This window comes from Chelonoidis abingdonii, chromosome 8 (genome assembly GCF_003597395.2).
Source record: "Chelonoidis abingdonii isolate Lonesome George chromosome 8, CheloAbing_2.0, whole genome shotgun sequence".
Taxonomy (NCBI): Eukaryota; Metazoa; Chordata; order Testudines; family Testudinidae; genus Chelonoidis; species Chelonoidis abingdonii.
Genome location: NC_133776.1, coordinates 35572423 through 35599771, shown reverse-complemented (window position 1 = coordinate 35599771; position 27349 = coordinate 35572423). Strand labels below are relative to the sequence as shown.

The following is a 27349-nucleotide window of genomic DNA, read 5'->3' as shown; positions in this document are numbered from 1 at the left end:
CAGGCAAAGAATTTTCTAAAAGGAAATTTTAGAAACAGAAGAAAATCTGTAGGGGTCTGTATTAAAGGCAAAATACCTTAGCTCTCAGTAACTTGTGGTTGGAAGCAGGTTTCCCATTTTGTTGAATGTTATCTATTCATCAACACCCCACTCATGCACACCCTTTTGAGTTTTGTCCACACTGTGCTACAAGCAATTGGCTAGTGTGTTTGTTTATTTTTAGTTATTTAAATAGCCTGGCCTCCCCCACCAGTCTTTATCCTTAAAATGTGTATGATCAGCTGACAGAGGGTAGGATAAGAGTGCAGCCCTCACTGATAGTGTAGGCTGTTGATCTAGGACAGCGGTGAGTGCCTTAGAGCTCCTGAAAAGAGTTAGCTAGGTGCTGTGCTGCTGTTTTCATTAATGCAGCAATTGCAAGACTGATGTGTGCTTGGGTGAGGTCACATGGCAGCTTTCTGGCCTGAGTTGCCAATTATAGTTGGACATATTCTTGGAGGTTTCATCATATGACATAATCTTTAATCCCTGAAGATTGTAGGACAATCCTGGAAGGCTGGCAACCCTAAACTGGGGTCAGAGCAGTACCCAGGTGCACATGCCCGAACCTAGACAGCTGTTAGACAGGGCAGGGGCCCGAAGAGGTTAATGTAAAGGGGCGGGTCCCTCCTCTTCCCCTGGCTATGGGTGACCCTGGCCCGGCATCGGGCTAACGTGGGCTAGGGCGTTGCCCCCGCCCGTGCACAGGCCGGCCCGGGCGCCCTTGCAGGGGAGAGGTGGGTCCAGAGCACTACATCTCCCGGCATGCAGCAGGCGGGGGGGGAGGCTGTGGCTGGAGCGGCGCCTGCTGGGAATTGAAGTCCCCAGAGCCGCCCTGTCTCTGGTGGGTCATGGGCTAAGGCGCGCCCGGAACGTTTCTCCCCGGAACTGAAGGGCCGAGGGCTGTTTCCCGCGGCCGCTCTCAGGGCGACTCCTTCCTGTTCCCAGTCCGCGCCGAGCAGCTATGGCGACGGGGCTGCTACTGCGGGCGCCTCGTCGCCTCTTGGCCGCTGCCGGCGGGGCTGGGCGGGCCGCGCTCTTCCTCCAGCATCAGCAGCGCCGGGACAAGAAGCTCTGGCTCTGCGCCTACCTGGAGCAGCAGCGGCTGCGGGCGCCCGTTACCCGTCGGTAAGATCCGGGTCCAGCGCTCCCGGGTTGGGTCCCCCCCGGCCCTACCGCCCGGTGCTGGGGGCCCCATCCCCCTCTGGGGATCCCATTCCTTCCCCTGCCTCGGTCCCGGTCGCTCCGTTCTTCCTCTCCCCGTCTGCGCTGGTCGCCCCAGCCATGGCAGCCCGCTCCCCTCGCTCCTGGGCCCCGAGACCGGGCGCAGGCGGAGGAAGGGCATCGGTAGGCCCAGGCTAGGCTGTCCTGGGTCTCTGCCTCCCTTCACACACACCCCGCCCGCGCTGTGGCTTTATCACCACCATTCCTCCTGCTGGGCCCCCCGCGGCCCATCGGGAACCCAGCACAGGGCGCGGAGGCGCCTGGCCCAGACCAACATTGTTGTTTATTGTCACTGCCCCCCCCCACCCCCCGCAGCTCAGTTTTAGTGCAGACAAGGTGCACGGGCCCCTCGTTCAAAATCCTGGCTCACAGGCTCCTTTTGCATAATGCCAACGCAAAACTTGGCCATATTTAGAGTGCTGGTGTGCTGAGACTCTGGCCTGTGGCAGGGGTGGCCAAACTCACTGACCCTCTGAGCTGCATACAACAGTCTTCAGAAGTTCAAGAGAGGGAGCAGGCGCCTGCTCAGGGCATCAGTCATGCAGGAGGGGCCTGCCGAGGCTCTGCGTGTCAGCCACATGGGAGGGGCCCCACAGGTCTGAGGCCCAAAACCCCCACCCCCCATGGGGCAGAAGCCCCCTAGCCCAGGGTGGGCAAACTTTTTATCCTGAGGGCTGCATCAGGTTTTGTAAATTGTATGGAGGCCTGGTGAGGGGAGGGGGTTGTGGCCTGGCCCTGCCTCCTATTCTCCCCCCCCCCGACTCCTGCCCCATCCAATCTCCACGTTCCCTAATGGCCCCCCTGGGACCCCTGCCCCATCCACACATCCCTGTCCCCTGACTGCCCCCAGATCCCGCTGCCCCATCCAACCTCTCCTCTCATTCCTGATGGGCCCCCCCGCCAGGACTCCTGCCCCATCCAACTGCCCCTTCTCCCTGCCCCCTGATGGCCCCTTGTCACCTCATCCAACCACCTCTCCTTCCTGACTGCCACCCCCCGCCCCCCCGGGACTCCTGCCCCTATTCAACCCCAGTTCCCCCTGACCCCTATCCACACCCTTACCCCCTGACCAACACCCCCTACCCCCATGCCACTTTACCGCGCTGCCTGGAGCACTACTGATAGGTGGCAGCGCTACAGCTGTGGTGTCCACCATGGAGCACAGAGCACTGGGTCAGGCCAGGCTCTTCAGTTGCGCTGTCGCAGGAGCTCACAGCCCTGCCGCCCAGAGCATTGCTCCGGAGCGAGCAAGCTGAGGCTGTGAGGGAGAGGGGATAGCAGGAGCTCAGAGGCCAGGCAGGACGGTCCTGCGGGCCGGATGTGACCCGCGGGCTGTAGTTTGGCCACCTCTGCCCTAGACCCACCACTGTGCTGCAGGGCAGAAGCCCTGAGTCTGCCCCTCCCCCCCATTTGGTAGATGGAGAATGGGAAGTTGTGGGGAGCTCCATGAGCTGCACTTGAACTGTAAAAATCACTCTCAAGCAGTGATTTGGTCTCCCCTGACCTATGGTGCTGAGGTATATGATCTTATTGTTTCCTTTTCTTTCCCTCTCTGTATCTATTTATCATTTCTTGTTTTATACTTAAATTATTAGCTGTGTGGGGGCAGTGACTGTCTTTTTGTTCTGTGTTTGTACAGGGCCTAGCACAACAGGGTCCTGATCGAGGGCTCCTAGGGACTATAGTAATGCCAGCAACAAATAATATTTGGGGGGCATGTGATCTGGTGGGAGGAGGTGCTGGCAGCCCTGCATGGCATCTGTCAAAAGGGTTCACACAGGGACATGCCTTTTGAAGAAAGGAGAAGGGCAGGTTAAGGGACAGCAGCCTCATAGGCTATGAGCTGCAGACAACTTCTTCCCAGCCTTTGAGATGCTATATTTAGAGCCCTGCATGGATACAAAATTTGTATCAGTATCCAATCCACAAAAACTGTCTTGATGCAGATATCCGCAGATTTGAAGGGCTCTAGCAATAAGCCTACTTGAAGATGTCTGAAATATTCTGTTTATTTTTACATTTCCTTTTAATAAATGGTTTCATATGTAAGCTGTTTAGTGGAACAGATGACTACCTGTCTGGAAGGTCTGTTCTACTCTTGAGTTCATTCTCCCTTGTATGTTTATAGTTCAGAGAAGCCTAACTGGGATTACCATGCAGAGATACAGGCTTTTAGCCACCGACTACATGAAACCTTTTCCTTGGACCTTCTCAAAACTGCATTTGTTAATTCTTGTTATATTAAAAGTGAGGAGACCAGACGCCAAGAACTTGGGCTAGACAAAGAAGCGGTTGCCCTCAATCTCCAGGATAATCACAAACTTTCTGAACAAGGGGTATCTCTTTCACACTCTTACCTCACTCAGTGCTTTGAAGATGCTTATACAAAGATGCCCTCTGAAGGGATACAAGCCCTCGTTGATTTTCTTACAAGCCAGGAACTTGTGTCTTATGTGGCCAGAAACCTATCCATACAGGATTTAACGCTTTGTGCAGAGTTTCCTGTCCCACCCAGTGTGCTGCAGCAGACTTTCTTTGCTGTAATAGGGGCATTGTTTGAAAGCAGTGGGCCTCAGAAAACAGGGATATTTATCAGGGTAAGTACTACCAGTTACAGGTATTATTTTTATTTCTTTGGCACCTCTCTGAGGCTGTAGGGATCCTAGTCTCAAATTATAAGACCAAAAATAAAAATAAATAGTATCTTATCACTGACAGCCAGCAAAAGCCAGACCCCCTACAAACTTATTTCTCCACATTCAGGTGTAACATATCCATATATGCAAGAGCTAGGAGAAATACTCCACTTAAGGACGGAACCATTTGTTGTGCACATCCTAAATGGGAAATGACTGCCTAGGAAAGAGTACTGCAGAAAGGGATCTAGGGGTCATAGTGGATTAAAAGCTAAATGTGAGTTAACAGAATAACACTTAGAAAAAAAGCAAACAGCATTCTGGGATATATTAGCAGGATTTTTGTAAGCAAGACATGAGAAATAATTCTTCCATTTTACTCTGCGCTGATTAGGCCCTCAGCTGGAGTATTGTGTCCAGTTCTGGGCACCACATTTCAGGAAAGATATAGACAAATTGGAGAGTCTAGGAAAGAACAACAAAAATAATTAAAGGTTTAGAAAATATGACCTATGAAGGAAGATTGAAAAAACAGAGTTTGTTTAGTCTGGAGAAGAGAAGACTGAGAGGGGACATAAGTTTTCAAGTACATAAAAGATTGTTAGAAGGAGGAGGGAGAAAAATTGTTCTCCTTAACCTCTGAGGATAGGAAAAGAAGCAATGGGCTTAAATTACAGCAAGGGCAGTTTAGGTTGGACATTAGGAAATACTTCCTAACTGTCAGAGTAGTTAAGCACTGGAATAAATTGCCTATGGAGGTTGTGGAATCTCCATCATTGAAGATTTTTAAGAGCAGGATAGACAAACACCTGTCAGGGATGGTCTAGATAATACATAGCCCTGCCATAGTGCAGGGGACTGAACTAGATAACCTAGAGGTCCCTTCCAGTCCTATGATTCTACATTACTCAAGCCAACCCCTACTTTTCAAGGAATAGCAACTTATTTATTTATTTAAGTAGCACTGTTTACTTTTGACCTGATTTGTTAGATATTTTATGGCTGAATGAGTGGCTACAGTATAAGTTTTTAAACAATTATTTGATGGTTAATACAGTCATGAAACTGTTCCAGAAAAACTCTGCAATTTCTTAACATTCTATATAGAAAGTCAAATCAGTTTAGAGATTTGTTAACAATTCTCTCTCTGGAATTGAACATCAAAACGTTTCTTATTAAAATATATTGTGAGAAGGAAGTCATTTTAGCAGTTGCTATCCTTCCAGTTTATGCCATTTACTTACTCCTATTTTTTTATCAGAAATGTCAGCTAAGAGACATAATATGAAACAATCAAAACCATGTTACTTCTGCTGCATGGCATTCAGATATGTCTGTAGGAAAAAAGCAACTATTTAGAAAATTCTGTCTCATTGTTTAAGGGATCACGAATTTCATTCAAAATATCTTATAATGCAACATTTCTGTATTGGATTTTCTACCGGAACTCTGTAGTTAGCACTTACAAAGCACTCAGTACTGTGTAGCTAATCCCCGCATCATCCCTGGAATGCAGGTGGTGGTATTCCCATTTTATAATTGGGATAATAACAGGAACAGAGAGATTATGAGAGAGATTGTGTGACCTTGCCCAAGCCAACCAGCAAGTCAATGGCAGAGTCAAGCCCAGGGTTTGGGTACATTAGCTAGCTTTATAGCCATGATTCAGCATCGATTCTATTTCTTCACTGGTAGCAATGGTAGAAGCTGCAGTGTTTAGAGGACTTGAACATAATGTTTTTCCACTGTTGTCTAAATCACTTGAGTCCTGTCTATACTACAGCATCTGCTGTAGTTGTCACCAGTGGTGAACTGGAACTACAAGATATGCTAATTTTGTTGCTGCCTAGGAATTTCAGCTTGTGCTGCCTTTCAGTACAGGACAACAGGTAGCAGGTTAATTGGAGGGTAATGGAAGCCCTGCTGGTCTCATAATTATGTTAATTTTTTTGTAGTTATTCTTAATAAATAATATAATATATGGAGATATACCTATCTCATAGAGCTGGAAAGGACCCTGATAGGTCATCAAGTCCAGCCCCCTGCCCTCACTAGCAGGACCAAGTACTGATTATTTGCTCCAGATCCCTAAGTGGCCCCCTCAAGGACTGAGCTCACAAACCTGGGTTTAGCAGGCCAATGCTCAAACCCCTGAGCTAGCCCTCCCCCCTTCTTAATATTATTTAGCAAAATATTTGAAAAGAAACAAAGTGAAGTGTCTCTAATCTTTTTGCAAAACAGTTTGTAAAAACTATTTTAATGTTGAGTCCTAGCAATTTGAATGTCTCAGATGGTGAGAGGTCTCGTAGTTCTCAACCATCCTTTATAAGCCCTGAGTAGCACTTTCAATATTTGTGATTTTAATCTGGATTTTGTGAAGGCTTTTATTTTCCAGGTGGCCTGATCCCAGTTCTCCCTTTAATTAGAATTCCTTATATGGCAGTGATATTTAGCTGTGGGTAGTTTCTTAATGTAATTTTGAATAAAGGCGTGACCCAGCTAAAAGTGAATTAAAATCTAAAGTGCCTCACAAGTACAGAGCACTCGAAGTACCATTTATTTGAGACATGTACATTTAGAAAATGCAAAATATCCCTATAGGTTAGTTCATAAGTACACCTCTACTTCAATATAACGCTGTCCTTGGGAGCCAAAAAATCTTACCATGTTATAGGTGAAACCGTGTTTTATTGAACTTGCTTTGATCCACCGGAGTGCACAGCCCTGGCCTCCCGGAGCACTGCTTTACCGTGTTATATCCGAATTCATGTTATATCGAGGTAGCGGTGTATTCTGTAGGAATTATAGCTAGGCAGTTACGTGAGTATGTATTTTGGCACGTGGGTTGGCACTAGATCTGCTGAGCTGTGTTGTCTTTCACTATAAGAATGCATGAGAGACTCTGGTAGCATAAAAATTCATCAACCTTAATTTAAAGGCACTGCACATATCGAAGCTAACAGCTTACTGTTAACTGCTCCTCTCCTCCCTTCCCCCTTATATTACTTTTGTTGGCAGGGACATCAGGCACCAGAGCATTCATTCCTCTTCCTTTCCGTTAATTGTAATGTTTTTGTTCAGGACTTCTTAATTCCTCAGCTGATTGGAAAAGACCTTTTTGAGATCTGGGATGTTACAAACCCAATGGGTTTACTAGTGGAGGAACTGGCCAAGAGAAATATGTCTGCTCCAGAACCAAGACTTACCAGGCAGTCAGGAGCCAGTACAGTTCTTCCACTGTACTTCGTTGGATTGTACTGGTTAGTAAAACTTTCATCCAAAGTCAAACGGATTCCAGTTTTATGGGGAGGAAGGAAGGAAATGGTCTGTTTTTCACAAGTTGCCCTTGTTAAAGTTGCCATGTAAAAATAATTTTAGAAGAAAGATGCAATTTATTCAATGGACTTATATAAACCTTTGAGGATTGACATGTTTTTTTTCTCATACAAATGCATAAAGAGACAGTCCCCATCTCAAGGAGTTTATAATCTAGTATAGACATATGCAGTATATTGGATGCAGGTGCAAATTTTAATAGGGTTCTTGCAGACGTTGTTGAACAGCTTTGGAAAGGGTACCATGGGAGGAGGATGCAAAAGGGAAGTGGAATTGACAAGAGAATCCTCGAAGTACAAGAGTTACTTTAGAGTATTTAAGGCCAAATCATGGCCTCATTTATGTAGCCATAAAGATTGTTTCTCTGCTAATTGAACTATTTTTGAATAAATCTATTGCTGAACTATGTCAAGACAGAACGCTTTAAAATGATTGTTTACCAGGAAAAGAGGGGCATATCAAGATGATGTACTTGTATATTTTTAAAAAGTTCTAACAGAGACTGGATAGTTCAGGCAATTGGTAATGGAATGTGAATCTGAATTAACACAAGTTGTACTTCTTCAGGAATTCAGTGTAATTCTTACTCGAGTGTCCATCAACAAGTACACACTCATGTACAGTTGCCCAAAAGATCACCATAATCTAAATGTTTTCCCTCCAATAAATACGAAATGCTGGGTAGAGGACTCATTTTATATATTAACGGTGCATGGTGGTGTTCAAGTAAATGTCTTAATGACATTGGGTTGTGTTTTTTTTTCTCCCAGTGATAAGAAGCTTATAGCTGAAGGTCCTGGCGAAACAGTGTTAGCTGCAGAGGAAGAAGCTGCCCGTGTGGCACTGCGGAAACTGTATGGGTACACTGAGAACAGGCAACCGTGGGACTACTCTAAACCAAGAGAGGGATGGAGAGCAGAAAAGGCTATTAGCAGCACTTAAACAACTTAGTCTACTTCTTCTCTCTATCCACAAAAGCCATGTTCTGCATGCTAAGTATAAATGTGTTTCAGAAAAGCAAACTTCAGCAATTGAGCTCTTTGGTATAAAGGATATGTTTTGAAAATTCCAGCCATCACATATATTTTTAGAATTCTCCACACTTGAATAGATTTATTTTCCTTCTGTAAAATATTTCCTATTATAAAGTAACGGAAGAAAATGTGATATTTCTTGTAAGTAAACAAAGCAGAGGCGGTTTCCTCACTGAGTTCCCACTGTTTATCTAAGAACTTGATCATATGTCCAAGCACACAACTCTTAGAAATGTACTGTAATCTGTGACTGCTTTTTAAAAGCAAACTGTCTCCATATAGGAAAAAAACTTATGTACAAGTATCTGGACCAGTTTTGAGAGTATTAACAAATCAGCATTGAATTAAAAATGTAACGTTAGCATGAGACTTGCATCTGAATTCAGTTGGCCTTGAGTTGTGGTAAAATCCATATGAAATATAATGTCTACCTCATCAGTATCACCACAGATCAGAATAAAGGATATGCTCTGACATCAGTTGCGTACACTGATGCTGTTAAAGCCTTACCAACAGTTTGCTTGCTGATTTTGGTAATTTACTGTTCATTTGCCGTAGACATTTGCCATTTGTTTCTAGACCCTGAAAGAGAGCGTATTCTTAATTAGAAAAATTTGTGTTTGGAGTGTCAGGGAGGAAAGAGCTTAAGTTTCTACATGATATAAAAGAAAATCAACAGAGTACCTTCTTTTCTTGTTGGCCTGGTGATTAGGTTGACAAAAGATCTTGGTGCTTCATATTTGCTAACTTTTTGTTTCACCCATCCAATAGAATTCACCCCTTTTGAACGGCTCAGACTGAACAGTTTTCTAGGCATGCACAATATTGGATTATATGAAAATCTATTTGCCTTTGCACCACCCCTTTCTAACACTCAAAACATTTGGCTCAAAAAGGTGCTTTAGTGAGGATGCTACTATATCATTACCTGCTCAGTGCAGTCTGAAGGTTTAGCAGTGCGTATTGTTGATCATACAGAAAATAACTTTTTTCTGTTTGACATTCAGAATCTGTTGTGTGCAGTTGAATCTCTGAAAGTTTGCATCTGTACATTCCCAATGTGAATAAAAGATTTGCATCTGGAATTCATTTTAATCTAACTCTTTTATCAAATAAGTCTGTGATTACCTACAGTTTGGAACAGGGGTAGTCAGGCTGGCCTAGATAACTCAGGATTGGCTTTGTGATATGGAGCTTTTCGTCTCGGTCACAAATAAGACTCCACTCCAGGTAAAATGGACATTTATGGCCAAAATCTGATCTATGCATGAAACACCTATAAAAGAAGAGAACCAGTATAGTAGTGTTGGTGGAGGGAGTCCTTATGTGTGGGAAGTTCAGAGAACAGTTCACTGGTGCTCCCTTGCCTGATACCATGCTGATGGTACTTAAGAAATGCATTCATTAGGTGAATCTACTTGAGCAGTTATGGGTGGCTGTGCTGCCTGATGGAGGGGGCAAGTAGCTATATGTATCTGCTGGCCAAAACCCCAGTGTAGGGTGGGAAAGCGGTGGCAAAGCAGGTACAAAATCCTCCACCGTCCTGAGATTTCAGTAGTGACTGTGAAGCAGCTCTATAGCCTGGACATGAGAATTCCATCCCACAATATCCACAGAGCTCCCTAGTCAAGTCCTACTGACCACGGCTGTTTTTTCAGAGGTGAAGGTTTGGCCCTAAGATATGTTATAATAAAACTGTAGCCTAGTTAGTCAATTCAAAGAAAACCACAGGTCTGTCATTGTTCAAATGTGTTTTCATTCAAATATCCGACGTGTACTTCTGCACATGTGAAATACTTGTGAGTAGATAAATGTAGTCTTTCTGCTTGCTTCTAGTACTGCAATTTACTTATGTGGAAAAAATAGTTTCTTACTAAAATGCACAGTATCATGGTCAATATAGCATGAAATGAGAGTAATAAGATATGGGCTCAGAAAGGCCTGGTTGCCTACCTTAGGTTTAGCTGAAAAATTACAGCTAAAGAAAATGCTGCTCTCACTATGACAAACTTGAGGTCCATTGGAAAAGAATAGACATCTACACACAGTGCAGCACTCCATTCAGAATGGATGATAGCACCTGAAAAGAGGAAACTAGTTCATGCTTCTATTTTTCAGTTGTGAAGTATTTCTGTTTTAAAAGGACTCTGTCAGGATTTTTACCCCCAAAAGGTTAATATGCTTACTAGGTGTGTGGCGGGGGGGGGCCTGGTCTACACTACAGGGGAAAATCGATCTTAGATACGCAACTTCAGCTACGTGAATAACGTAGCTGAAGTCGAAGTATCTAAGATCGAATTACTCACTGTCCTCACGGCACGAGATCGATGTCCGCGGCTCCCCCTGTCGATTCCGCAACTCCATTCGGGTTGGTGGAGTTCCGGAATCGATATAAGCGCATTCGGGGATCGATATATTGTGTCTAGATGAGATGCGATATCGATCCCTGAGCAATCGATTGCTACCTGCCGATACGGCGGGTAGTGAAGACGTAGCCTGTGTGTGTGTGTGTAAGAAACCATTTTGCCAGCAGGTTGGCTGAAAAAAGAACTGCATGAAGTTACCCGGCAGTTCAGAAAATTAGAATGTCATAGTAGAAATGAGCTTGGGGGTGAGTGCAGGTGAAAAAATGAATGGTGCGGGGTATATTTAATTTATCGTGTAATAAGTGTGTGGAATTGCTTCAGTCATAAGCCTGGATTTAAGAGTAAAGGACAGTTTGGGAACAGAGGAAGTGAAATGGAGATAGAATTAAGGAAGGAAGCATTGGATTTAAGGAATGAAACAAACAAAAAGAAGATATTAAAGCAAGAACTTTTCAATTGGCTTTGCAATGTCTCATATGCCACATGTGTATGTCTAAAAACAACCTGGTGAAGTGAGGCTTCCTTTACTCTTCAGAAAAATAGTTACACTGATCTGAGATGTAGGTGAAGCAATTTTCAGCGGTGGACCAGTGGAGGTTTAAGGTGAGGAACTAACATTGTAAGATTTATGCCATTGGAAAACCAAGGATGCCTAAGTTTCCAACAGGTTATTGTTTCTAGCTCCGGAAGATCCTGAGATATTAGACTTTAAAACTGTAACGTGTCTAAAAGGCTGTTCTAGTAATTGAGGTTTCCAGAATGTTCTTTTTCTTTTCCTCTGAGACAGTAGGACTCATAGGGCCCGTTCTGCTTCCTATTCAGGTTAATAGGAGTCTTTCTATTCATTTAGACAGTAGTTGGGTAGGACCCAGGGTATATACAGAATTTCCAGTGGTGGGGGTTTTTTTGTTCGTTTTTGTAAGATTTCATTGGTTTCATGAGTTTTGTAATTTGCAGTAACTCAGGTCTAGTAAAAGCTATCCCAAACTCATGTTAATAAAAGCTTAAGCCCACACCACCCAATTATGTATTACTTCACATGTAGCTAATATTTGGAAAGCAAGAGCTTTACGTTCCCCCCCACCCACACTTTTCTAATCAAATGTTACTATGCTGTATTATGTGGGTCAATAGCTCAGCACCCAAAATAGCCCTGTCATAACAGACTAGAGTGTGGATATATGATGACAGAAAAGAGGGTTTCTGGTGTAAAAAAAATTATTTTCAGTTTCCAAGAATCTGAGATTGACTGCAATTCAGCAAAGCAGTTAACCACATGCTTAATGTATTTGGTTTAGTGGGACTAACCTGTGCTTAAATGCTTCACTTTATAGGAATGGGATAATTCACATGCTTTAAATTAATCACATGCTTAAATGTTTTGCCGAAATCAGGCCATAACAAATATCTAGGGGAAAATATCTTTAAAACATTTTTTCAAAAGACCTTGTCAGTTTCTCCAGAGTCTGATAAAAATGTCCTTTCCTCTGAAAATGAAGATCACAAAAGTGATTGTGCATGACTGAAGTTGGTGGGAATTTTGCCACTGACTTCCATGGCCGCAGGATTAAGCCCTGTGGAAGGAGCCATGTAACTAGCTGGCAAAGATTCAGATTCCATGTATTCAGCACAACTGCAGAGGTCGCATTCAGCCAATGTATCCTCCCTCATATAATTTCTCATGGGACAGGCAGAGAAGATAGTAAATCAAGCAGCTTTTAAAACATACGTCACTTTAAAAAAAATCAATAGTCCATTATTGCAATCCTATTCCGTTATCGCTGATGTTCATTATGGAAATTATCATGGCCACTAAATTAACTTGGCATTAACTAAAGATGTGTTAGATACTTAGCACTCTTAAAATCACCTACTGAGTCAACTTGTTAAATTTTTCGTTATGGTTTCTTTTTCATTTGATAAAGACTGATTTCTGTTTTATATTTATTTTCCTTTAACTCTTTCAAACCTTGCATTTAGTGAGGATTATAAAACAGTCAGTTACAATTAATACATCAGGTCACAGTAATAATTTCTTGTATGCATAACCTGCAATATTCAGGGTCATCTCTGTTTTAGCATCAAATTTTCCTAAAGCACAGTATTCTGTGTTGTTTCTTTTCCAGTTTCTTTAATAAGTAATACCCTGACTTGAACTTTCTATTGATATTTAACATGCAAGTGTACTTTAGTGTGGATTTAAGTCAGTTTATAAATATACAAAGTGGATTGAATATCAGTGGTGAAATCTTGACTCCACTGAAGTCAGTAGGAAGTTTTGCTGTTTGGAATCAGGAATTCATCTCTAAGATCAAATATTCTGATTGTGATTCATCTCTCCTTATATGTAACCATGAGAACTCTCCTTCCTTTCTCTCACCATATTATGAAGCTGATATTATTTTAAAAAAGAGAAAAGATACTTTTCCTTGTATTGAAGTCCTGGCTGGGCATCTAAAATGAGTAAATTGCTGTTGCACACAGTACTTTGTGCACCTTTAACAAGTTATGTCTGATCTCAAGAGTTGCTGGTGCTGCACCTTAAACCATTCAATATCACAACCTATGCTCTGTACATACCTCTATTCGGAAGATGCAACTTGCTCTGATTTTGGCAGCCAAAGACATTGCCACTGCAGAGAGCACCAGTATATCACAGAAACAGTCAAAATGTTTGCTACTATTTTTTTTTTAAAGACTAAAATATGGTTGCCTTATACATTTGTTCTTGTTAACCTGGAGTTTGAAAGTTACACTGCAATGCTGGGATTTTTTTTCAATTCCTAAAACCAGGGACTTGTGTGCTGAATGGAAAACTTAAACTAAACTGCAGCCCCATCCTATTTTGTACTAAACCTCATGAAGAATACAAAGCATCAAGAATCTTGTTCTGCATTGGCATTCCTTTTTAAATGAGATGTTAGAATTCAGAAGAGCTCTAATTTTACTCATTGTCAGCTCTTACTCACTGCAGTGCTAAGCTCTGAAATACCTCATTTGTGCCTCCCAAAGTACATACAGACTTTGAAGTCTAATACTGAGATATGCCTTTACTGCAAAAGCATAATCATCCCATTGCGGATGGCTTTATCTTTCCAAAATGATTCGATCAATCTAGAGATTTTAGTGTGTTTTGGGTTTTGCTGTTTTGTTTTTCGTTGAATTGCTACTGACTAAAACAAATTATGACGTGTTGCTAAATTGATCCAAAAAAAGAAAACTAGCTGGTGTGATGTGGGCAATGTAGTCTGCTCTTGTGATAGAAAGATGTTCTGTGAATCCTGGTGACAGAATCAGAACAGTGAAGCCTGTTGATTGTTCTTTAGCCACATGGATGGTGCAGCTGCTCACAATGCACAGAGAGGCAGGGATAGGAAAATGGCAGCCCTGGGGAGAAAATAAAATTTAATAATGTTCCTTCCCACTTGCATAGACCCAATGATATGTCTATCTCTGGTGTAGGCCAGATGCCTACTTTTAAAAAGAAACTAACTACTATTAATGAGCCTGTTTTTACCATGTTATCTATTTGATTAGAAGATGGAAAATACATAGGATGAAATCTTGGTCCCACTGAAGTCATTTGGAATTTTACCTTTAACTTTAAATGGGGCCAAGATTTCACTCAGTCATGTAAGTCCTGGGTGATTCCAAGCCTTCTCAGCTTCTTAACCTTGTGTTTCTCCCACTAAGGCTGGAGGCTCCCTCTGGATGCCCATCACGCCTTGGGTGACCAGACAGGAAGTGTGAAAAATTGGGACAGGGGGTAGGGGTAAAGAAAAAGACCCCAAAATAGGGTCTGTCCCTATAAAATCAGGACATCTGGTCACCCTTATCATGGCATGCTCTTATGCCGAATGCAGTGTGACACTCACGTATCTGCCTGACTGCGTTGTACCAGTTGGCTTAATTTAGGCTAGAATAAATGCTCATACATGTAATCTTGTTCTTGCTGTCTGGGCATTAAAGATGGGGATTTTAGACTAACGCTGACTTCAGTTTAGAACTTGATAGCAAACCGAAACTAATCAGGCCAATAGACAAGAATGTATTCACTAGACATGATTAATCTATATTATAAAAACAGCATTCCCAAAGGTAGTTTGATTGATTGGGCCAGTTATGATCATAATAGCATTACTAAACCTAGAAATTTGAGAATTTACAGAAAATAATCTGTTTTTACCACCATTACTTAAAAAGAAAAGAAAACTCAGCAAGTTAATGCAGGCTAGTTTAGTAAAAATCTATAGTTCTATTTAGTAGCAGATACTACAGTAAGATGGGCCATATATTACCTAGACAAATATTGGTTCAAACTTTGTTAATCATGTCTAGTAACCTGCTGCAGCCAGCCGTGATCAATACCTGAAGTGAAAAACCCACAGAATGCACCTAACCAATTTTTCAGAGCTGTACATGTGGGAAAAGAAATTCTTCGTGATCCCTTTAGATGGTCAGTATATTCCCTGAAACTTGAGATTAAATGATTCTTGCATACTGCCTGCTTGCTTGCTTCTGTCTGATATCATCATATCTAGGATATCTGAAGGCATGTCTCTTTCAGAATTCGATTATGCTTTACAATCCATCATAGGTGTGAAGATATTAGACAAATATAATTACTGTGATGATTTATTGCTATAGAAACAAATTATGCTAGGCAATTTACATACAAACAAAATGACCCAGTCCCTACCCTTAACACTTATCTAGTGTGTTTTATTGTTGACATCAAATACTCTCCAGCATTTATGTGCTGTAATACCCTCAGCACGTATGCCTTTTTTTTTAAAATGACACTTTGTTACTCCATTGGACATGAGGCTGGAATCTGTGGAGCAGCTACAGAGGTAAGGGAGTTTATGTAACAATAGACAGAAAGGTGCAGATTGCAAAAAACTTCATGGTCTCACCTTCTGACTTAAGATTCTACTCTGTATACCAATGCCATTCCACCACCTCTCACATATAGAGAGCGGTGCTCACATTTATGGTGTGATAATGACACCTAACTGTTTGACTGGTTTGGAGTAGAGCTGGTTGGAAAAACTTTGACGGAACTATATTCCATCAGAAAATGCAGGTCTGTTGAAAAAATAAATGGAAAATTAAAAAACTTCCACCAATATCAAAAGATCCTGTTTCAACATTTTTTGGAATAAAACGTTTCAATTTTTCATTTTGAAACTACTTTTCATTTTGAATTTTCTAATTTTATATTATAGTATAGAATAAAAAAAATCAAAATTAAACCTTTTGTCAAAACACTTTTTTAAAAAATATTGGAGAGTTTAAAAATGGGTTTTGTTCTGATTTGGAATGAAGCTAAATTTCAAAATCTGTCACAAAATGGAATTTATGTCCTCTACAGAGCTATAGTTTGGAAGTTTAAAAAATGCTAGCATGATTTATGGGGCCAACTGTCATGATAGCTGATATTTCCTTTAAAGCCCCAGCTCCTGGAGTTAAGTGATTACATGGAAATCTCAGCCTTCGTTCTTTAAAAATGTAAATTTCTAGTTTTTGTGGTTTCAGAGAAAACTTGAAAATGTGAACTCAAAGGGTTAAAAAAAATTTTTTTTATTTTAAAAAGTCCCTTACAAATTTTTAAGCCAATCTTCCTGATTATTTTGAGGCCCGATTCCTGAACTTTGGAGTGGTAATATAGTAAGAAGTTCCCTCAAATTAAACAAGTCTTGCATGAAGTCATGCTTTCTTCCTGCCTAACATAGATAATCTATTCACCCTCAGTTTAGTCTTACCTCCTTCGTCCTATCCATTTTATCTGTTCTAAAAAAGCAGTTTCAATAGGCTAAATACCTAAATGTTTTTGAAATATTCCACTGTTACTCCCCTCCCCACCAGCATGGACTTAAGATTCAATGCTAACTCTCACCCTCTGAGTTAGTACCTTGTCTGCTTTTAGCAGGCTGAAACAGAATGAAGCAATAAAAAAACAATTCAGGTGTTTATCATGCTAATTTAAATGGATTAATAACATTTCCTGATAGCTCAGCAATAATATTCAGTGCTGGGGAAAATCTTTATTTTCTCTACCAAATTGTGGGAAGACAATATTTTGTAGTGCAGAATGCCTTTCAGCTTTTTCAGATTACACCCAGTTTGCCATCTTTTAAGAAGCTGCACAATTTTGCACCAGCAAAAAAGGTGCCAAAGAGGCAATCTTAACACAGGCCTTTTTCCATATTGCATCAAACCATGGATTTTGTTTATACCAATTAATAAAAACGCAGTAGACTTATATTAAGAGGATAAGGCAAAGATCCAACATTGTATGTAAATATAATAATAAGGCAAAAGATAAAAGCAAACAAGTTGTTTACTACTTATTCTATCACTACTTATTCCTTACACACACACACACACACATTTATTTCATCACACATCATTCCATTCAGGTTCTGTATAGGTGTTATAGTTATCAGCCTAGAAGTTGCTCATGCCAAGTTATGCCAGGTATCTTGGTCATGAGGATGGAGCCTGATCCTGCGCAGATGCACCTGATGGCTCCTGGAGGTTGGCAGCAGACAGGACTCAAAGTCCTCTCCGTTTTAGAGTCCTATGTAATCAATTCCTAGTTAGTCTATGGGAACCGTTCATCCTGCTGTTGTTGGCTCAAATTGGCAGATGGCACATTCCTGCTGGCTCCACACTGTCTAAAGTGACACATTCCTATCCAGGTGTTTGGGGTGGATCCCAGTTTACCCTCGCGGGGGTTGTCTGGTGGTCCACTGACACATTCTTCGGTCTGATGGATCCTTGCCAAGGCTGGCACTCCCTAACCATTCACATACCATCAAGACATTTATCAACATGCCATTTGTGAAAGTAGAATTAATTATATTGTAAAAATAAGAATGTAATTAAAGAAATGTTGTTGCACCTTTAAGCAAAATGTTGGAAATGTTGCAGTCCAGGTGTCAGGAACACAGACATAAGCACTAAGACACAATTACAACCGTTAAAGGGCATATTGAAAACCGTAGTAGCCTTAGATCCATCCAATCAGTAAAGATGGTGGAATTATGCATGCTGTGTCGACAGGTGTTCCTGTCTGTTGCTCTTTGTCCTTTGTCCTAGAATTCCTGCCCTTTTAATCTGTATAAATAGATAGTTTGTGATCTTCTAATGATGGGCTCACGTTATCTGGGTGTTATTAGCAGAGCGCGTGCTAATAAAACAGAGTGGTCTGACAAACTGTGAGTCGCTGAGTCTAACTTTGACAATTGGAGGTTCCACCGAGATGGCAACCGTCTTCACTGGGAGCTGTGTGATCCGACCATTTTTGTAGGATGACCGTGGCAGCCGCACCTGGGGGCATTTGGCCCGCAGTGGTCTCCCTAGAACGGAAACGCGCACGACCACACAGTGAAGTCTACGCACATCGAACCTGATTGCGTTCCCACTCTGTTCTGGTAGGGATCCCCGGGATCTGACATCAGGAATATGGTCAGGTAATTATTTCTGTGTTTTTGTCCAGACTGAGGACTGTTCCTGTCTCTGTGGTCTATACCGTCCTCTTGTGGAGTGTTTGAGTCTGGAAGTGCCGTCCTGTCTGGGGATCGGCCGACCAAGGGGTTCCTGTCCCGCGGTCTGAGTGAGTGGAAATTGCACAATCGCGAGCCGGCACCGCCTTTGGGTAAAACCGCTGTTGTGAAAGCAAGGGCGATTGAGGCAGTAGCCTGTGGGCATCCTTTTGTGTGTGCACTGGGCAGATTTCCTTGCTTGTGTGACTGGTGTGTGAAGTCCTCCTGTATGGGTAACCAGAACGTCTAGTTGGGACAGTTTCCCTAAATGAACGCCGGCTTATTTAGTATTTAGGATGGGGCCAGACTCCTGTAAAAAGGGTCCTGGACTCCTGTTAATTTCTGGAAAAATGGTCTAGGCTAAACTCAGGGGGATTCCCAAACTCAGTGGCCACTGTTAAAATCTGAGACAAAGACGAGGTGGACGTCTTAGAAGGACAAACTCGGCAACCTAAAACTAATTGGCTAAAAGAGAGGGTTAACTGTTTCATGCTGTGGTGGGAAGAGGCAAATCGTAGGTGGACAAAATCAAAACATGCTCTCTTAATTATTCAAATAATAAGTTAAAAGCTTTATTAAAAGCCTCCTCTCCCACACCAGACAGACACGAGCAGCCCCCTTTCTCCAAAACCCCCTGGATTGGACCCAACCCCTCAATACTCCCATCCATGTAAAAAGGGACAAACAGCCCCTTGTTTCTGGTTCCCTTTGTTTGTCATGCCTCAAAAAACCTGAATGTCTTTGAGTGTTCATTCCAATTCAGCAAGGGAGCGGAAGGGCTCCTCAAACTAGCCCCACCCTCCTGGTCCCCTTTCCTTGAAACATTTTGCTTTCAAATGGTGAAGTGACCACAATAGCACTCACAAAACGGGTTCACTGGAAAAAGCAGGATCGGGCCAAACAGCAGGCAAGCAACAATAAAGAAACTGAAAAAACGGTTAAAGCCTAAGGGAATAGTGTCAGGAGAAGAAAAGCAGTAAGTGCAAGGCATGAAACCCCTGGAACATACTTAAATGGGAATCTGAGTGATAAAGGTGGTCATTTTGGGAACATTAAACAAGTGATTAAGGGAAAGAGAGTGAAAAGTAGACTCTACAGAGGCTGAAGAGAAATGAAGCATTTAAACTCTGTGGAAAAATTTAAAAAAGCCATGTTAAAGAGAGAGAATTCTTGTTCTTTGCCAGGCCAGTCGAAGGGAAAAAGGGTACCCTTTGCCAGAAAGAATGCCTTGTAAATATACCAATAATGATATCAGCTATGGCACAGAAACAAAAGCAGTGTAAAGAAATGTTTTAAGGAAATAGAAAAATGTGTAGTACTATTGGTCTGTGAAAAAATATGTAACATCAAAGCAATCTACCACACATCTGGTTGTAATCCCTGTTTTCTAGTGTGTGAGAATAAATTGGTTTCGTTTGTTTGTTAATGCCACTCGAAAATTCATTTGACTCTTTAATTCAAAGTTGCAAAACTGACAGACCTTTTGCAAGACCCAGGTATTAGTGTGTTTGGCTTTGGGATGTAGCATTTAACCCTGAAGGGTGAACTTGATTCGTTACAGCATGAAAAGTTTTAAAACAAACCAATTCATGGGGCTGGCAAAAGTGAAGGCAGTCAAAATCAGAAAATAGGGAAGATCGAGTCTTTTTTGTTTAGTTGGTTGGTTTTTTGTAGACAATCGCAGCATCAGAGCTGTAGTGAATGAGATAAGAAACTTAACATGACCCCTGAAGCAACAGCAGAGGTAAGAATCCACAACAAAAAAGAGCAATGTTAAAACACACGTGACCTGTAAATCAGCTCTGTGTAATCAGACTGTCACTTTTATAAGGGTAACATGAAATCTGTAGAAAAACAAACAGTTACGACCTAAGTAAAAAATTAATAGGGCTAATGTTTTGAAAGTTATAGTAATAGAAGAATGTCATTTTCCTAGAAACAGTTGCAGTGGTATTGTTAAAGACGGGTAAAAAGAATGCAAATGAAACGTGCTGCTAAAAATCCTCATTAGGCTCCACAAAAAAGAGCGCGCAAAGGCGGCTGATTGTAATGCTTTTCAGATCCCTGGTGAAAGTACAAGTCTTTGAGCTGCTAGACTTGAATCCAAGACCAAGCCGCGTGTCTGATGTAACATGAAAGTACCTAACTGGATAAAGAAAGGAGTAGAACGCCAGCAAAAGAAGCTGCAAATAAGAACTAGATCGTCAGCAAACAAATCTGCCTACATAAAAGGCATGATAGAACAAGATATCTTAAGGAGATTTGAAATGCTAATAGTCTAATTATGTTAATATTAAAACCATTGAAATAAAAATTTAATGATTAGGTGGTGAGCACTTTCTTTGCGTACTGGGCCCCGTATACAACTTATAGTGTGTATGATTTTTGGAAAAATCCTTTTAAAGTAATGATGTTTACTGGTGCTTTCTCAGTCTCTTACCTCAGTAAGAATAGAACTTAAAGTCTTCACACAGCAGGAAAAACATTACAAGCTTGGTTCTGCTTATAGTAAGAGGATAAAACTTGAGGTACAGCCACCTCATGAATTTAAATACTAAAACAGTCGGATATAAGGTCGCATAACTCCTTTAAAAAGTAGAAGCCATTAAAAACCTACTGGCCTGCCTATAAAACAAACAACAACAAAGAAAAAAAACACAGGAAATAATGGGGAGTATTTGCTCTCGTATGCTCACGCTGTCGAGCAAGAGGTATTCTGTAAAAGAAAGGATCTTTTAAGTAATAATCAATGCGCACCGCACAGATCGAGGCTTCTAACCTGATCCAAAAGGAGGTAGTAAAAATGTCTAATTTGTGTCTTTCAGATAATCCAACAGTAACTGTATAAGGGCTAGTGTAATGTGTGTAAGTATGCTTTTGGGGAAAAGTGTTTAAAAAAGTGTTAGCACCAGCCAGAAGACAATGTACAGATGTAATAGGTAGTACATATGATGTCGCTTTACCAATGAGATCACATATCTCTACTATTGAGCCTACATAACAACAAAAGAGTCTCAGCTTATTGTAGAGAAAGCAGCTGATTTAGCTGAACTCTCTAGTCAAAGCTTTGGCACTGGAGATGTGCAGACAGTTACCAAATAATGGATTAACGAGACCAGCGGCGCTGCTAAGTTTGTTTTCGGTTTAACTTCGTATTTGATTGTAAATTCAAAAGTGTTTAAAATGTGCTGGAGTCGGATATAAACAAATGTGGTGCAAGATGCTAAAGCACAAGCCCAAATCACCTAACGCAGGAGTTCTATTCGTGGGACTAGAATTAAGCTGAGACAGCTGGACCAGCTGGCGATAAAAAATAATCTTAGTGTCAAAGAGGGGGAATGAGTGATGGAGAGCAAGGATTAATAATGTAGGTAACGCAGGATTTTATAATGCACCCAGTAAGAATTAATGTTCAGATTTGATCTTCATCCTGCTAATCTACCGATCCTTTGGAAATAGGCAGAGAAAGAAAAGACCCTCTGGGACTAACAAGATTGTCCGTTTTCCACCATATGGCATTACAGAGATTGGGCCTTCTCTTAACTCTTTTGTTTTAAGATTTCGTATAGTAAGGATAGACAAGGATTCTCTATTGTGTCTGTTAAGTAAATTAGAGAAACATTGAGAAGGCCTGGGTCTCAATGTTAAATTGTCTAGTTATTAATTGTACAAACGTAGCAAGGTTTAATTTGCAATGCTTTTTTGTTACAATATAAAATTACTAGCCTTTGTTTGTATTACTTATTCTATTTGTGTCAATGAGGCATGTATGCAATGCAGGAAAAGAATAAGGGTGTTGAAGGACCATTGTTATTACGCCAAGAGTTCCAAGGAGGAGTAGATAAAAGAAACTTAAAGCACAGCTTACCTATCGCCGATGGCTGTTAACCACTGGTCTATGCATTTCAGAGTGGATAGCATGCTGGTCCACAGTGTAAAGAAGTGTATCACCCCCAGTGAACCAATCATCACTTCAGGACAAACGGCAGAGTCAATTTGGACTCACAGAAGCCAGACGTAGAGAAAACAGCCTGCCAATACCTTACAATCTAGGCTCTCGCTAAGGAGGTTTGCCTAGAAAGCAGACGAGTACATAAAAAGCAAGGTGCCGCAAGAAGAAACAGTAAGTGAGCCGGAGCGCCTGCTGCCTGGTGGACATAACACTGTGACTTGTAGCAGTTTCCGCTCAGTTGAGGTTGTCAGAACCAGAAGGTGCGGCGCCTGCCTCCAACACGCACCTCTGGTGGTGCCTGTTCCTCGGCTGCTGGTGTCTTAAGGTCTTTGGGGAGTCGCGACCAATGACAGATTCTTATGGATCAGCAGTCAGCATGTGTGGATAGCTCAGACCCTTAATTATTTCTAAATGCTTCAGGTCGGCTAGCCAACCATCCCAGCCTTCACCTCCAAACTGAGTGTCCTTGTCTGGCTCCCCCACTCAATTCCCCCAGACCTCACCGGGAGGAACCTTGTCTGTTTTTAACACAATATGGAACAGTAGATGACACCTGGGAAAAGGCTATATGGCAGGTTCCTAATATCGCCACTTGGGGTGAGCCCGGTGGCCAAAGAAACAGGGGCGATCCGACCAGGTGTGCCCTCCAGGAAACCCATCAGGCATCGGACATGTATTGCTGGACCGGCCAACCAAGCGAGGGGCCTGTGCTTTCATTCCGGAACAAGGCAACTCATATGGTCTGTGTAAGAATACCTGACGATACCCATCGAGATAATAAATCGCAACTACGCGACTTAGAACAAATCGCATGATTCTTCCCCAAGTAGCAGCCAAGTTCTTTTATGGAAGTGGGCTAACCGTAACTACGTGAGTTACGAATTCTCTGGCATAGACGAAACTGGTTGTTTCAAGGTAAGCCCTGACTATGCTTTTGAAATCCTAATAAGGTTTTGTAATGCTTATCTCAGTAGTTTGCATCCAAAATGGTGGTAGAGACAATCGTCACAGCAGAAAGCTTGCCCGCAAACCAGAAGTGGCTAATCTAAATAATTTTAAATATCACCGATAAAGAATATAAAGAACAATTGATTTGTGGAACCTCAGTAATTTTGGTCATGGCATGAGGCTTGACCAAGTAGGAGGGGATGTGCTCAAAAGTAGACTTAATTATATTGTAAAAACTAAGAAAATGTATTAAAGAAATGTGGTCTGCACCTTCAGCAAACATTGTTGGAATGTGCAGTCCAGGTGGTGTCAGGAACACACGTACAATTAGCAATAGAACAATTGCAAACCGTTCTTAAGGCAATTGGAAAAGTATTAGCCTTAGATGCCATTACCAATCAGTACAGACGTGGACATATGCCATCGCTGTGTCAAACAGGTGGTTTTTGTTCTCTGTCTAGTTGCTTTCCTTTGGTCACTTGTTCTGAAACTCGCGTGCCCTAATCTGTATAGTATAAATCAGGATAGTTGTGTCTTCTGTGGGCTCACAGTTAATCGTGGGTGTATAGCAAGAGCGCCTGTGCTAATAAAATACAGAGTGGTCTAGAGAAAGCTGTGAGAAACTGTGAGTCCTGAGTCTAACTTTGACACATTCCATATCTTAACTATATTTTAATTTACTGTCTCCACCACTTTTGGTGTACTATTGGGTTTCTGGGTCCACCACTTTTGGTGTGTGTGTTAATTCCTATGAGATTCCTGGCCCTGTAATCACAGAGGATGGGAGTCTGTTTGTTTACATTGTATCAATTACAGCTTAAAGCTAGCATAGTGTTTACTTCAAGAACAAGTCAATTAACTTGTTTGTAAGTTTGACATAGTAATAGAGTGTCTTTCATGGGACAGATACAAATAATGTTTTCTGCAGATAAGAGCTTACAAGTTTTAACATTACAAGTTTTAACAGAACTAAAAGATTTTTGTACTTGGTGAAACTGGGTAGGGGGTGTCACTGTCACTTGGGGGAATCACTGTTAGTACCTTTAATATCCCTACAGTTTGATTGTTCTATCTAAGAAGTCTTTGTCTCCTGCCTTCTGTAGCAGTCAATACCCCAATGTTAAGAAAAAGTAGACAGAACAAAACCTCATACATAGTACACCTCACCATTTGTGTGAGGCTTTACATGAGTGGGTACGGAAAGGTGCTTTGTAAACCATGCTAATAATGACCTTGTATCTGTAAGTATGAATTTTGATTAGCCTTATTTTAATGCCCCCCTCCAAATACCTTTGAAGTCACTAGAAGAAGAGGGAAGGCTTCAGACTCTTGCAGCCTGAGGTTTCCCCCTGACTTGCCAGATTGATTTAAAGGCAAAGGAGCCCTCTGCGAGGGGATGGAGGGGTTAACATCTGTTTAGCTGGTGAACAAGCAATTAACTCCAGCACTGCTGCCCCTTTCCAGTCACTGCTACTCAATGAAAGGGCCATAGGAATGGCTGTTTGGGAGCCAGAGGAAGGAGGCCGCTTTGGGGAAGGTGGGGCTGACATCCAAAGGTCATAAGAATAGGTGAGAAACCCCAGCTGGGGAATTTTTCCGTTTACTGCTGATCATGTTATATTATTTTACTTTATTGCTATAATCACTAATCCCTGAGGAGAAGACCTTGGTCCCTGCCACTGACGCATTGTGCTGAGTCATTGTGCTCCCACCCTTCCAGCTAACCAGTTATGTCTCTTGATTTGTTATGCATGTGACATCACAGAACAAATGGTCAAAGCTAACAACATAGATACATTATCATCCTTACTAATGACACTAAGAACATTTCTAGTTGTTGTCTAACAAGCCCTTATGTTGCTGTCATGGTGAAAAAACACAGAGATTAAAGAAAAGGTTGAGAACCCCTGCTTTAGCCTACAAGCAGGACCCAGAACCCCTCCCACACCCGCTGCTCTTTGAGTGTGTCTACACTGCAATTAGACACCCATGACTGGCCCATGCGAGCTGACTCCAGCTCTGGGGCTATTTAATTGTGATGTAGACAGTCAGGCTCAGGCTGCAGCTTGAGGTTGAGGACCCTCCACCTCGCAGGGTCTTAGAGCCCAGACTGCAGCTCCAGAATGAGTTTGAATGTCTACACGGCAATTAAACAGCCCCTTAGCCTGAGCCACACAAGCCTCTGTCAGCTGGCACAGACCAGCTGTGGGTTTTTAACTGCAGTGTGGCTAAACCAGAGGTGGATAAAGTACGGCCTGCAGGCCGCATCCAGCCCACCAACCGTTTTAATCCAGCCCTCAAGCTCCCGCTGGGGAGTGGGATCTGGGGCTTGCCCCGCTCCGGTACTCCACTCAGGGAGCAGGGTCGGGGGACACACTACGCAGGTCCCAGAAGCAGCGGCATGGCCCCACTACGGCTCCTACATGTAGGGCAGCCAGGGGGCTCCACTCTACAAGCTAGCCCTGCCCCAACCGCTGCCCCCACAGCTCCCATTGGCTGGGAACTGCAGCTAATGGGAGCTGCAGGGGCAGTGCCTGCAGACAGGGCAGCGTGTAAAGCCGCCTGGCTGAACCTCCGCCTAGGAGCCATAGAAGGGACATGCCACTCCTTCTGGGAGCAGCTTGAGGTAAGCACTACCCAAAGCCTGCACCCCCTGAGTCTCCCCCTGCACCCCACCCCCGATCACCCTCCAACAATCAAAACCAATAAATCCCAGCCAAGAAAACCCTCCTACACCCCAAACTCCTCATCCCCAGCCCCACCCCACAGCCTGCTCCCCCAGCTGGGGCCCTTATTCCTCCAACCCCATTCACCCATCCCAACCCAGAGCCTCCTTATGCACCCTGAACTCCTCATTTCTGGCCCCACCCAGGAGCCCTCACCCCATCCCACACTCCAACTCCAATTTTGTGAGCATTCATGGCCCACCATATAATTTCTATTCCCAGATGTGGCCCTCGGGACAAAAAGTTTGCCCACCCCTGAGATAAATCCTTAGAACAATAGTTTGCAGTTCCAGCACAGTTCTCAGTACACTACACATCTTCCCCCGATTAAGTTACTGCCACTTGAGAACTTTCTTAACTTTTATATGGCAGGGAAACAGACTGGAGCTAGGTTAAAGGATGCTAACCATTCCTGTGTCCATCATGTACTTTCTTTTAGGTCTTATATTTTGAGTTTGCAAAGAAATGTTACACAAATTCAGTCTGATCTGACAAAGCACTGAGTAAACCCTAGCCTCCCATTGACTTCACTGAAAGTTGATGGGGCTCAGCATTTCAGGATTTAGGGCTCAGTAGAAAAAGAATAAATACATACTGAGTAAATATCTAATCAAAAAAACAAAATGGACCAAATGTAGATGATGGTGCAAGATAGCTAGCTTCATGTAAATGTTGAAACATTCTGGGATTATGTGACTAAATATTATTACTAGCAGATTATGAATTAGTATGAAGAGACATGACTATTATTTTAAAGCTAAAATTATCCCCTTTAAAGGATAGTGATTCCGTTAAAAATATCTGTAATACAGTGTCTTCAAATTTCTTCTGCTTTGTATTTGTCCCCCTTTTTTTGGTGGTGTAATATTTTCCTATGAAATAACTAACTGGCCCATCTCTAGCAAAGCTGCAGATGAGACGTGAATGATGCTTCCAATTATTTTCAGAATTAATTTTGTTGCCACTTTTTACATGGTCATCCACACGTCTGTTCCCTGGCTCCAGTGCTTGTAATCCAGGAACCTTTCAAAAGAACTCAGGCAATGGAGATACATGACATGAATGTGAATGTTCTTGAATAAATAGAATATCAGGGTTGGAAGGGACCTCAGGAGATCATCTAGTCCAACCCACTGCTCAAAGCAGGACAAATTCCCAGACAGTTTTTTTTGTTTGTTACCCCTGTTCCCTGAATGGCCCCCTCAAGGATTGAACTCACAACCCTGGGTTTAGCAGACCAATACTTCTGTTTGCAACCAGAACAGGAAGCATAAGCCATTCATACATTTCCTGATGCTCAGGTCATACTCTTCTTACTAGCTGTTATAAACTAAACAGGAATACGATGGGATGAATCTAGGCATCTGAGTACTGCCAGAAGCTCTATGGCCAAATCAGACCTGAACTAATTTCCTACCATGGAATGAAAGTTTGACCTCCTGACTTCATAACACTACTAGGCTCATCTCCACATGGGGTTGTTAGAGGTCCTGTGGAACTTTGAGTAAGACCAAGCTCCAGTTTGAATATATTTTGCC

General features: G+C 42.3%; 1 protein-coding gene across 1 annotated transcript; it reads left to right on the top strand.

Moving 5' to 3' along the window:
• Positions 1-962: 962 nt before the first annotated feature.
• Positions 963-9358, top strand: MRPL44 (mitochondrial ribosomal protein L44). The gene is made up of 4 exons (XM_032788887.2): positions 963-1167; positions 3392-3860; positions 6981-7159; positions 8006-9358. Exons 1-4 carry the CDS (start codon positions 1004-1006, stop codon positions 8175-8177), a joined length of 984 nt encoding a protein of 327 aa, XP_032644778.1. The 5' UTR covers positions 963-1003; the 3' UTR covers positions 8178-9358.
• Positions 9359-27349: the final 17991 nt, after the last annotated feature.

Excerpts from the sequence above, each read along its gene's own strand:
- MRPL44 (XM_032788887.2), top strand. The coding sequence starts at position 1,004 with ATGGCGACGGGGCTGCTACTGCGGGCGCCTCGTCGCCTCTTGGCCGCT. Across the intron at positions 3,861-6,980 it reads AAACAGGGATATTTATCAGG|GACTTCTTAATTCCTCAGCT; the intron begins GTAAGTACTACC and ends GTTTTTGTTCAG. Across the intron at positions 7,160-8,005 it reads TACTTCGTTGGATTGTACTG|TGATAAGAAGCTTATAGCTG; the intron begins GTTAGTAAAACT and ends TTTTTCTCCCAG.